The following is a 12,628-nucleotide window of genomic DNA, read 5'->3' as shown; positions in this document are numbered from 1 at the left end:
TCCCCTGTAGCTATCTACACAGACTTTACCCTCCAAAACCAATTATCCAGTGACATGCCACAGCAGTGACTAGCTCTTGTAGCAACCTGCTTGTGTTACCCTTTCCAAAGAGGTAGAGTTCAAACCGTTGTCTTCAACAGCAGGAGAAAACTCTTCTATGTCCTTTCTGTGCTTTCCTTCTCTCACAGCAGCCCTTGCTATGTTTCTCATTAGACTCCTGCTAAAAAAAATCCAAGTACAAGTTGAGCTGAAGGATGTCCATTGCAAAGAACTTTTTAACATTCTTTTTTTGACCTAGTTATTCATACCTCCAGCTCACAGAGTGCTGTCCTTCAGCTTTTTGCCGTCTTTCCCAGCTATCTCAGACTGTGTCTTAAATTGCCCTTAATGTAGTTGTATTTCTTTTCCAGTATGGCTAAGGATTTAGCTAATCTCACTAAGGTCAATGCAGTTTATTCCTGTCTATAGTGCTATGGAAGGAATGGGAAGAGCCTTCCTGTAAGGGTAAACAGGTCATTTGCCTCTCAGAGCAGATGGTCTCTTAGTATCCTGCCCAAGGCTGCCTTGGAGGTATTTATGTTGCTGCTTGGGTCAGTATGGCAGAAGATATCATACAGTGATTCCCCTGACACCAAGCTTTAGATACCCAAGGAATCTCAAGCAAGGTTAATGCTTCCCCTTCATGACTTTCCCCACCTCCATCTCATTGCTGGAATGTGTTGAGGGTCATTTTGGTCTTTTACTGTTGAAGACCCAGATATAAAAAGACAGCAAGCTGGGCCTCCAGTCTTGCTCAGGCAGTATGGTTTTGTCCCACATTGATCACAGATGATGCTGGAATTGCTGAGGAAGAATGAGAAACTCGAGTGCAGTTAACTCTATCATTCATCCATTCCTTATTTATGACTTACTTTCTTCTGACATCTGCTTTGATGTCTGATTTATTCTCTCTTTATCCCTCTTCCCCCCCCCCCCCCCCCCCCCATTGTCAGCATCAGGGAAAACATTCTTTCCTTACACTCTCTTTTTGACTAATCATTTTGTTTTCTCCTAAAAGATTTTCACCAGTAGCCCACTGCTGTCCTTCTTGCCCTTCCCACCATTCCTTCTCAATACTTGAACAATACAGGATGTCTTTTTTCTCAGAAAGTTGCAGCAATAAGGGATGTAACTTTAAAGTTTAGAGGCAAGTTCTGGCCCCAGGGAAAAGGGGAGATGACACGCTATCATGGGCTGTTGTTGCTACAGGGTGAGGATGCTTATTCTTACTTCTGTCATCACTAAATGCTCAGATCATTCACAGAGTCCCACCCTTTTGTTTCCATTGCCCTGTTCATCCAACACAGAGTGAATACTTCAACAGTCCTAATACAGGGAGGTTTACTGTTAATACTGGGTTTTGCCCATTTGCCTACATACGGTACTGGGCATTTTCATGAAATTCTTGGCTAGTATATCATTTTGGGATGGCGAAGTATCATGTTCTGCTGACAGTCTCCCAGGAGGGAAACTCCTGTAGGAAGACAGTACCTCACAAAACAAAGACAGACAAAAAGTTCTTTACTGACTCCAAGCATGAAATGAGAAAACCTCAATTTTTGTCTGAAGGCCTGAGATCACTAAAAACATTGGCACATTCATGCTAGACTGTTAGTAAGAACGTGCCCTGTGTGTATAGGTCATGTGGCTTCCTGAGCCTACAGGACATGGTTTGCCAGACTTCTGTTAAGTTTGTTATGTCCAGGTCTGTCCAGTGATAACCAAGTGTCAGTCACAACAAGGGATCACAATGGATCAAAGTACTCATAAATACAAAATACATAGTCCCACGTTTGTTGATCTGAGGGTGACTGTTCTCACCATCTTTTAGAGGAGTTCTCTTTCTCCCCGTGCTTTTGCTAATCAAGACTGCAGTAACAGACACTCCTGCTCAAAGACAGGGAGTTCACCTAATGCTCCAAGCAAGCCCAGGAAATTAGTTACTTGCAGGAAGTTCACCTTCGTGTTAATTTTTACATTCATTTTCCCAACATGTAAGAAATTCCTACCCTCACTTCAGGAACTCTTAAAAGCTTCTGCCTAAGAAATTTTTGGAATTTCCTTTCAGTATTTATATATATTAGGGCCATGAGGATGATAAGGGACTGGAGCACCTCCTGTGTGAAAACAGGCTGAGAAAGTTGGGGCTGTTCAGCCTGGAGAAGAGAAGGCTGTGTGGAGACCTCAGAGCAGCCTTCCAGTATCTGAAGGGGGCCTACAAGGATGCTGGAGAGGGACTCTTCATCAGGGACCGTAGCGATAGGACAAAAGGGGATGGATTTAAACTGAAACAAGGGAAGTTCAGGTTAGATATAAGGAAGAAGTTCTTTACTGTGAGGGTGGTGAGGTGCTGGAACAGGTTGCACAGAGAAGTGGTAAATGCTCCATCCCTGGCAGTGTTCAAGGCCAGGTTGGACAGAGCCATGGGTGATGTGGTCTAGTGTGAGGTGTCTCTGCTCATGGAAGGGGGTTGGAACTAGGTGATCTTAAGGTCCTTTCCTACCCAAACCATTCTATGATTCGAATACATGCAAGTTTTACTATTTTGTCAACAAGCACGCCTTTTCCAGAACTGTTCGGGGCAAACACATAGGGTGAAGCAGTAGTACAAGAAGACAAAGGACAGGAGCTATCCCAGTGAATTCTGTTGACTGAAGGGATCTGATTTTTCCAGGGACAGCAGAAAGGGGATCTCCATAATTTGAAAACCACCATCAATGTAGGGGTCTGTGAAGTCACTGTCATCTCTCAGCTACTGCTTTTGTCTGTTTTACATCTGTTAGTTTAGAGGTCACTCATGCCATCCATTCCAACTTGAAATAAAGATCATACATATCAGCAGTTGTTCTAACAGGAAGAGTACACACAGGATTCCCTCTTGGAAGTACTTAAAATGCTTCCTTTCAGGGTCTGTCTTGAGTATCCTCCCAACTCATCCCCAGCTGTAAGCACTACTGCCCAGGTCTGTCCAGTGATAGCAAAGTGTCAGTCACAACACAACCTTTCTCAACTGGGTCTAATTTAACTTTCCATGGATTCAAGGTGAGCTTTAAAAGTGTGTCACAATAAAGCAAGAAAGACTGATTCCTTCACTGTTTGTATTAGGATGCTCTGTCAGGCTTGACTGTTACTAGTTCATATTAAATTGCTGCCAGGGAGACGTTAGTCACTGCTTGTGATGAGGAGTGGTGCAAGCCTGTGTAAAGCAAATGTGGGCATTTAATGCAGGCTGCAACTTCCATAAGCCAGAATATGACAGATCTCAAGTAGGCTTCTGCAAGAGTAACAGATGTAGAGGGGTCACTTTTGTCTGGTGAACTCTCTGGTCATCCACCCAAAATATTTATTACTACTGTAGCAGTAGTGTCTCCCACACGCTCCCCAAAATGGCTGCAATATCACCTCATTTATATTTGTCTTTCCTCTTCTGTTGTTGTGTAGTCTGCAGTACATGAACCCAGGCTTGTTCCTCCTCTGTAGGGCTTGATATATCAATCTACAAATGCTCCTTGTTTCTTCAAGGAAGAAAACATTGTACAAATAACCTAAGTGACTCAATGTTTACATGACTTTGTGCTTGTTTTCTGCATTTCAAGATGTATTTATGCACTCCTGTGCCTACTTTGTTCAAGGAGGTTTTTGTGTTCAGCTGTTTGGTTCTATCCCCTCTGTGCCTTTCTAAGTATTATATGTAGCTCAGTTACTGCAGGAATTCAGGTGTGCTTTATTCCCGCCAAAAGAAGATGATGTAACATACAAACACAATAAAATCCAAACTCGTTACATGCTCAGAAACTTTCTGGTCACACAGGCTAGTATTCCTTGGTTCACAAAGGTACAGGACCCATGTGCTGACTGATTTGAAGAACAGAGTCCTTCTTGTCACTTGCAGTCAATATTCCATGATTTGGCCAATCCAGCATTCAACTTTACTCAGCAAGGAAAAGAATTATTTCAGGTTATCAGCCAGCCAGCTACAAATGTTATTCTAAATACTGGAAGGGGCACCCTTTCTCCCGTGCTGTACCCAACCTGTATTCAGCATCCCACATGTATGACTCACTGCTAGGCCTTGGGCAAGTCACTTCATCTTTTTCTCTCTCAGGCTCCTCATCTTTAAAACAGGGTAATAATACTTGCAGCAGTGTTGTGAGTGTTAATTAGCTAATGCCCACACAGGACTCCAGACAGATCAAGCAATAGATGACTGCAAAATAGTAGTATCATCAGTTACTGTTAGTCAGAATTTGTATTGCTACTGCTGTATTTTTAATGGGGCAAAGAGAAGCAGATTCAAAAGGTTAAGAGCTATAGTCAGAAAAATGCTATTTGAAAGAGATCTGCATTCTTGTAATCACTCATTCCTGTGTGCTGATTTCTACAGCCTATCAATATTTAAGCTGTCAGTGAGGTTTATAATCATAGGACTTAGCTCTTTGTGGGATCCAAGGCTGTGCTAGCATTAGCCAAATCCTCATGATTCTCCTGCTCTGCAGGTGGGGGAAGAATGGGGCAAAGGTGAATTGACTTTCCCAGAGCAGCACAGGGAATACTGTCAGAACTGTGATTACACTTGGGACTATCTGACTCCCAACCCTGGATTTATTACTCCAGATCACAATACTTTTAGCTTTTCATTGTTAAAAGAATTCTTACTGAAACAGATGGTCAAATTAATAAAATGGTCTATATTTGTGTGTCAGAGTGACAAGATGATTTGCTCTAAAGTTATACTGACAATACTTCGGGGTTTTGGGGGGATGAGGGGTGTTGTTTCATCTTGGGCAGTTTGGCAATTTAGCCACATGCAGCCAGGACCCATGAGCAGAATAACACTTGGTCCAGTGTGTGCAAATCTATTCTTGTAGTAAGTGCAGGCACACATCTGTAGCTGAAAATTGTGTGACTTTAAATCTGTATTTTCTCTTGTGCCTGGTAGTGCTTTGTTTTATTACTTGTAGGTTTTCTGGCCAGAGGGTGTGAAACAGGAGGTTTGGGGAGAGGTATTCCTTTTCTAACTACTTATATTCACTTAATGAAAAGGTTTCTTCCTCCTCTTCAGAGATTTTTGCTGATCTATTCAGGACATCAGTAGATGTTCCCCACTCCTTTTGTTCAGAAAACGTTCTGTGTTTCTTCACTCTGTTGAATAGTGAAGAATCTGGGTGGACACTCTATTTGGGGTTCTTGGCAAAATTGTAAAGCTCAGGGTTCTCCTTTTGTTAGACAGGAAACATCTATCTTTTGAGCGATGGAATCGTTTTCTTCTCTCTTCTGTAATAATTGAATTGTCCAGTCTTCTAATTTGCCCAGTTTTGTCAAGCCATGTGTTGCTGGGAATCACAACACAAGCAAAGAAAGAACTTAATCTACACCTGTCTCATACAGTACCCTCCAAGTAACCGTGTCCTTTGCACTGCAGTGTTGCAAACTTCCTTGGTTTTGTGGTCCTGCTAATGTAACCTGGAGAAGAGCTCACAAGTGCAGTGGAGTAGGGATCAGGATTCAGAGAGTGCCTACATGACTCAGAGCTTCCTCTGAATCATTCCCCTGAATTGGGCTGGGCCTTCTGAGCTATATAGCACAGGACTGGAGATGGAGGATTACTTGTTTTTGAAAGTATTGTTTTGCCAGTGGGCTACAATGAATAGCTGAAGGTGGCAGGCAGAGTTACAAAGATGCTGACCCATTGGACAGGGCTACAAACTGATGGAGGGGAGTGACTTGCTTTGGCAGGGGATGACAACAGGTCTTACGGCACTATGCTGTTCTTTCTGCAACCCTTCTGATTTCTGGTGGCTGATACTAAATGAGCTGTAGTCCCGGAAGTAGTGAGATAATGTGAGTGACATGTTAAGACTTGGAGCTGGCGATTATCTCATTCTCTGCCCTATTTATTGTGACATTTCGTCTTTTCACCTCCCTGTTAGAATATCCGTATACGTTCTGTGACAGGAGTTGGGTTCTACATGCCAGCAGGGAAGATCAGAGGCACACTGGCATCCCGATTTCTGATGGTGGATGGTGAAAAGGTGGCCACTGGATCATACAGGTGGGTCTCTTTCACATGAGGCAAAGCTACAATCTTTGTGGAAAGAATGGCTTGTGACTTTGCTTGAGAGTCTTCTTTCTCTGTATCATTCCCTTTCTTATCCCAGCCTCTGTAATCTGTGGTGTGTGCAGAAACTGAGGTGGGACAACAGAGAAGGTGGCACAGAGCACAAGCTGCTCCTGAGAGAGCAGAACATGCCCAAGCTAGAAGACCATTTCAGTGGACTACAGATAGTTCCATACTGCATCAGTTGGTGGTCTGCAAGGACTCCCTACCAGCCACTGTGCTCGGTTCTCTTCAGTGAGGTTTCCAGCCTGGGGGCTCCTCCTGTTGATGCAGTATTGCTTTTTTAAAAGGGTAAACTGTCCTTCAGGGTTTTAGGGCCTTTTCTCCCAGATTTGGTCTGTGTGCCTAAAGAAGAGCAGTAATAAGCTTCATGTATCTATCCTGACCCATCCTGGCAAGGATATATGGGCAAATGGCATGATGCTGCATATTCCTATGTAGTATCTTAGATAGTGCTAGGTGGGCTGAGTCAAGAATGCACCGAGAAATCTAATGTTGGTTCTGTTTCCTACTTTCAGCTTCACTTGGAGTTCATCCCACATTGACAGAAACATTCTGCTAGTCTTGACAGGACAGCATGTGGAGATGTTTGACATTGAGTTTCGTGAGCTCTATGCCATCTCAGAGGAAGTTAATTTCTACAAGGAACTCGGTATTGCTAACCCATTCCTTCTTGGAATTGGGAAGCCAGGCCTTCATTCCTCCACTGTAGCTCGGAAGTTCATTAACCCCAAGTATGGTTTAGTGGCAGGGGCAACCCGTGGTGATATGATGCTCTGGGCTTCACGACACAGGCAAGATAATCAGGGGAACATGGAAAAGGAGGAATCAAGTGAGTCAAAGAAACGGTTAAATCAGTTTCTGAATGACTTAGTCACATTGGAGCAAGAGTTCCCAGAAATTGATCCACCTCTGGAGAACTTGAACAAACTGAATCGGAGCCCTCAGAAACTGCTGTCCCGGCTCCACATGGACCTGAAAAATAAATCCAAATCCAGAGAGTCTATTCGTGATATGAAGAAAGAAGATGCACAGGCCAATTCAAAGCAAGGAAAACGGTTCGCGAGTGGGCTTTTCAGTCGCAAGGCCAAACGATCTCCAGGCTCAAGCATTGAGGCCAATTCTTTTGCCAGTGAAGGACATTCAGGAGAAGATCTTGGGAATATGAAACTGGAATACGAGCGGCTCAGCGTTGGCCATGCCAGTGTTCGGAGCACTGGAGGCATCTCAGGTAAAACCTCTTCTACCAGCATATTCTGTTTCTGTGTCCCTTGTTCTGAGTTTGGCTGATTGGTGGTGTTGTTTCCTCTACAGTAAAATGTGTGGGATCAAAGAAGAGTAGAAGCTGCATCAAAGGATACAGGCAATTTGAGTTGAAGGCAATTTAATGGCAGTGTTATTGTAAAGTTGGTACTTCTCATGTAAATGTTTTCCCATACTTCTCAGCAAGTGGATATGGGACAAAGGGAGAGGAAGTGAATGTTTCCTTATGTGTAAAACAGGTTGTGTGTACAGTTCAGGAAGTGCACTGCCCTAATAAACAGCAGCAGTATCATAGAGTGGTTTGGGTTGGAAAGGTCATCTAGTTCCAACCCCTCTGCCATGGGCAGAAACAGCTTCTACCAGAGCCAGTTGCTCAAAGCTCCATCCAGCCTGGCCTATGTTCACTATTGTCATAGCTAGCAGGGTGCAGACAGATTTTCAGTGTAACCCTTCCTTTCCTCATTTGGGTTTAGTCAGATGTGTTTACTGTGACAACTGGAGAAGAGAGGAAAATGTGTTTATTTTAAGGTGAGGGGGCAAGTAGTGGAGGAGGAGGAGGAAGTCTATTTTGTTCTTTTATCACCTCCTAAAATAAGGGAGAAAGTTTTGAAAATAGAAGCTATGGAGAAGTACTAGATCTCAACTTTTCTTTCTTTGCTAATATATTGATATTTTCACTACATCCTTCCGAGGCTTCATCTGGTTGAAGACATAAATGATAAAGATGTGTCCGAATTTATGGGTTCATAGCTAACTTCCCAAGGTTTTAGATGTTTGATGACAATGATGTAAATCTATGGACTATTCAGCCTGGTTGTCTTCCTCTCTCAATGAGCTGCTCTGGGTGTTCGTACATCCTGTGCCAGCAGGAAAATAAACTAGATCCAGGGAGAAAATTTCTCCTCAACTTGTCTGTCCACAGACCATTCTGTGCTCTGATGAATGTGAAATGCAGGCATAGAGAGACTGAATTCCCTTGAGACTGCTGTGATGTGAACTGGAAAGACATGCTCCTGAGACCAAAAACAAAAGCAAGGTCAACAGCAGCAATTGATTAGGTCCTTGGAAATATTTCTGGTGAAATGAAGTACACACTCAAAAACGCCAAATGAACACGAGAGAGGAACTCGAAGAGGGCATGGATAGTTCATTTAAGACTATTTAGGATTTGTGTTTGGCATTTTGGGAGGCAGGAGTAAACCCTGGTCTAAAGAAGTCCTCTCTCCAAATCACTTTACGGCTTGAGCACAGACAGTGTGTGCTGGTGAGCCGCATTCCTCAGAGCCAGGGAAAACAGTCTCTTTGAAGACCTGCAGGGAGATGTATGGGCATTTCCTTTTGGAGGAATGGACCTGAGGGCTTGCACTACCCTCTAGTGACGGAAGTAGAGCATTGTGTAATCTCTGATTTGTCAGCACTTTACAGGATCAGAGATGCCCCAAGTTTCTCACTGGCAGCTGTTTTAAAGCAGACAGCCCACTATTCCTGCAATATCATGATAAAATCAGGCCCAGATTAAGGCACGAAAGAGTCTGATGTCTCTAGTTGAACAGTGGGGCCCCTTCCAGGGCATTGCACACTCAGGGCAGCAGGGATGTCCCTATTCCTTTTAACACAGTGGATCTGTGCCAGACAGTCTGATGCTTGGTCTGGACCATTTCCACAAAGCCACTACCATGCTATTATGTTTGGGTTTTATTTATTGCCACTTCCTGAGGGCTGACACCTCTTTCAGTAATGGTGAGGGAAGAATTGAGATCAGGTGCAGGGAAGGTCCAGCACACCAGCCTTCCTGCTGTGCTCTTCCTCACCTGGTAAGTCTTTCCAAGGAGTCCATGCAAGTCATTTTTTGTTTTGTGCAAACCGAGAATGCCTGTTTGTGGTGGCAATGGGAGACTCCACAGCTTTTGAAGTATGGTGTAAGTAGACTTAGGTCACCTGGTGTTGTAAAAGGCTGGAGGAAGATCATTGCTTGGGTGTTGCTTTTGAATTGAATCACTGTTTGTGAAAGTTTGTCTAGACTAATGGTCCCAAAGCGACATGTGAGAAGAGATGGCAGAGGGCACATTAGGAAGATGGAGGCTCATGAGAGAGAGGAAAAAAATGTGTGTTACCGAGAAGATCCTGCAGCTACTCAATCAGTAGCACATGCTTCATTAGGATTTAATAAAAAATTCTTGAACATGGGCATGAATAGAATTCCAGCTTGAAGATAAAAATAGGAGGCTCTTTGTTCTCGTGTAACTGTAGGACTGACTTAGTTTTAAAAGTTTAACTTTTCTTCAACCAAGTCTAGTAAAAACTGATGCTGTAGTAGTCTGGGTGACAGCAGGGAGGTAAGAAATGAAACAAAGGAAGGAGAAGGTGCTTGGTATGCAGTCAGGTTAGGATGCAATTATTCAGAGCTTCACAGTTTGAAATAGCTGCCCTTACCTTTTGTAAAGATTAAACAGCACACTTAAGCCCTGTGGGCCTGCCTGTGCACACATCCTCCAAAGTCACTATTAATTCTCTAGAACCACAGAGAGACACATCCCACCTTGCAAATGCATAGAGACCAGATCCACACCCCAAGCAGCTCGCAGAGTAATTGAAAGACATTATTCAAGCAGGCTAAAGGTCAGGTTCAGCCTTGGAAGAGCAAATGGTGATGAAGAGAATCTGAACTGGGAAGTGATGAAAGTGTGTTCTGGGACAGAGTCGGAAAATCTGACTCAGTATTTGCATGCTAGAAAAGGATACCTACAAGTCAGAATTGGGAGTCTGGAAAATACAAGGGCTACAGATAGTAATGTCCCAGAATAAGTGTCCAAATTAACATCTTGAGGTGTTGTTCTAGCACAGGGCACAAAGACTGTGCTTTGTCTTACAAGGTTTTCTTAAACCACATCATCAAATTGACACAATTCTTGAATTTCACTGTTGCCTGCTTACGAACACAACAGCAGCAGCAGCTCTGAACCTGACCAGAATCTTGTTAATTTTAAGTTGCTGCTGGGCAGACTGTGATCAGCAAAGACACTGACATCTGCGTGCAGTGTCAGGGAAGTATTGCAAAGGTTTGAAAGCTGCGTGCCTTTGGAAGGCGCTGGCTTTTTGTCTTGTTTTCTCCCCTGCAGTAAGCAAATTGGGATCATTCAGAAGGGTCTGCTATCCTGAGTTGCTCCATACATTGGCCTTCACTCCTCATGAGCACTGGTTGCAGAATATATATACCTAATAGCAGGATTTTGTTTCACTTTTGGGTGCCTCTTGCAACAAGAAATAGGATTTACACTGGGCACGGCAATACTGCAGAAATAGCTGCTTAGTTATCACTGATGTTTTTCAGCCAAAGTGGGATCATGGACAGGTGGTAATAGGAATTTTCAGCCTTTTTTCTGTAGAGGAAGAGGAGAATGTTGCTGGGTTCACACAAGGAGTGTGTTTGCTCTAACTGTAGTGGGATCTGTAGAAAAAGGTCAGAAGACAAGCATAAAGTGAGAAGAATAAAGAAGTTGGGAGTAGAGATTAACCAGAGAGGAGCACAGACACTTTTGAAAGTAAACATGAGGGTCTTGAATGTGATACATACAGGGAAGGGAACAGGGATGGTAAGGAAGTAAGAGTAATGATAAACTTAGCAGTAGCATACACAGTGGGTCAAAGGGGGGACAGAGGGTAGAACAAAATGCGATAGGAAGATGTGGGGAGGCAGTAGCGTACAGAGCAGCCACAAAAGTGAGGGCAGGTTGCAGTGCAGCCTCCCATGTGGATATCAAGTTGCAGTGTAGAAGAAGGTGGAGAGAAGAAGGGGGAGAGGAGAAAGCTGTTCTCTTCCCCATCACCTATGGATGAGGAAAGCATTGATCAAATACCCACAAGCGAGTGACATGAAAAATGATTCACTTGAAACCCAGTTCAGAGGCAGTGCTTGAACTGAAAGCTCCCTCATCTTGGCAAGGTTGAGACTTCTCAGTAGCATGTCACCATGACCTGTGGCAGTTTTCCCTCCCTGTTGTCTCTATACCGGCCACTGACTCCCACTGCTTGGGAGATGTACGTATACCTTCCTTCTGTACAAACACATGGGTGGGGTCTGCCTTTGTTCAGAGTGACTGCAAGCCACATGGCAGCCTCTCTCAGTACATACTGCCCTGGGCTATAGGTAAACCCAGGTTAGTATATGTATAGTATATGTACAGCATATGTAAGCCTTGCTGAGCTTAGAGCACAGATGAGCTCCTTTACTTGCAAAAGCCTTTGCAAATACTCTTTATTGCAGTGCTTGAAGAAACTATGCTGGGGCATCCAGACCAACAACTGGCTGTAATGAAGGAGATGCAGGCACTGAAAAGTACAGATACTGGGAACATGGAGAAGGAATCCATAGAGTGAGCAATGAAAAAAATTTAAGATGATAAAAAATTGAGGCAGCATACTTCTGCTACTGAAGTGAGAAACCCCAGGGCCCCGGGATTTGTCCTGAAAAGGAAATGATAGAAATACTGGTACATGAGATGTTTAACACAGAACATGAAAAGACCTCTACTGAGAATGTGTGTGGGGATCAAACAGATGAGACCTGGCTTTTTTTTTCATACCTCACTGTTTGGAAAACCTCCCACCCAAGTCATGGCCAGACTTTTTCAGTGCCAACTGGGACATGAGAATACCACTGAAGCTGGCCTGAGTGCAGGCCAAAGCCTGGAAATGCTTCTCCAGTGGTTTTCTCCATAGCATGCTTTGAATTTGCTCTTCCTTTAATGTCTCTTCATTTCACAATATTAGGAAATACCAGGTCTAACACAAGGTGTGGAGAAAATAACATGAGAATTTTGAAGCATGAGTCCAAACTTTATCCAGACCTCATTTACATAACATTAACATTACTTTAACTTCTTTTCATTCCAGGTAACCTGGGTCCAAACTCCACTATGAGCGATAAAAACAAACAATCTACCTGTGTGTTATCTTGATTGGGAAGGGTTGTCTGGAGAACCGAAGACTGAACAAGCTGGAACAGTAACCTCTTGATTGCTTTTGAACCTACAGTCATATCCTCATGCAGTGGTCTGTAAAGCCACTGTGTGGTCCTGGATCCACCTGGCACTCCCAGTTAAAGCACATTTACTGGGTGAAGCATAGACTTTGGATGGTTGGTCCCTAAAATGAGAGTGATGAATGTATTAGTCCATATTTCTGTGTGCACAGATATTTTATATATAA

General features: G+C 43.5%; 1 protein-coding gene across 1 annotated transcript in view; it reads left to right on the top strand.

Moving 5' to 3' along the window:
- Positions 1-12,378, top strand: part of FAM83F (family with sequence similarity 83, member F) — a gene marked incomplete at its 5' end in the record, with an annotated part of 17,834 nt that extends 5,456 nt beyond the window's left edge. The window contains 3 exons of the mRNA XM_010011127.1: positions 5,970-6,091; positions 6,676-7,388; positions 12,314-12,378. Of these exons, the coding sequence (XP_010009429.1) occupies positions 5,970-6,091; positions 6,676-7,388; positions 12,314-12,378 (900 nt within the window). The remainder of the gene's footprint in view (positions 1-5,969; positions 6,092-6,675; positions 7,389-12,313) is intronic.
- Between the last annotated feature and the right edge of the window lie 250 nt (positions 12,379-12,628).

Source organism: Nestor notabilis, unplaced genomic scaffold (genome assembly GCF_000696875.1).
Source record: "Nestor notabilis isolate BGI_N333 unplaced genomic scaffold, ASM69687v1 scaffold10290, whole genome shotgun sequence".
In the NCBI taxonomy this organism is placed as follows: Eukaryota; Metazoa; Chordata; class Aves; order Psittaciformes; family Psittacidae; genus Nestor; species Nestor notabilis.
Note: the sequence above shows the minus strand (reverse complement) of the source record. Positions and strands in the feature narration are given on the sequence as shown.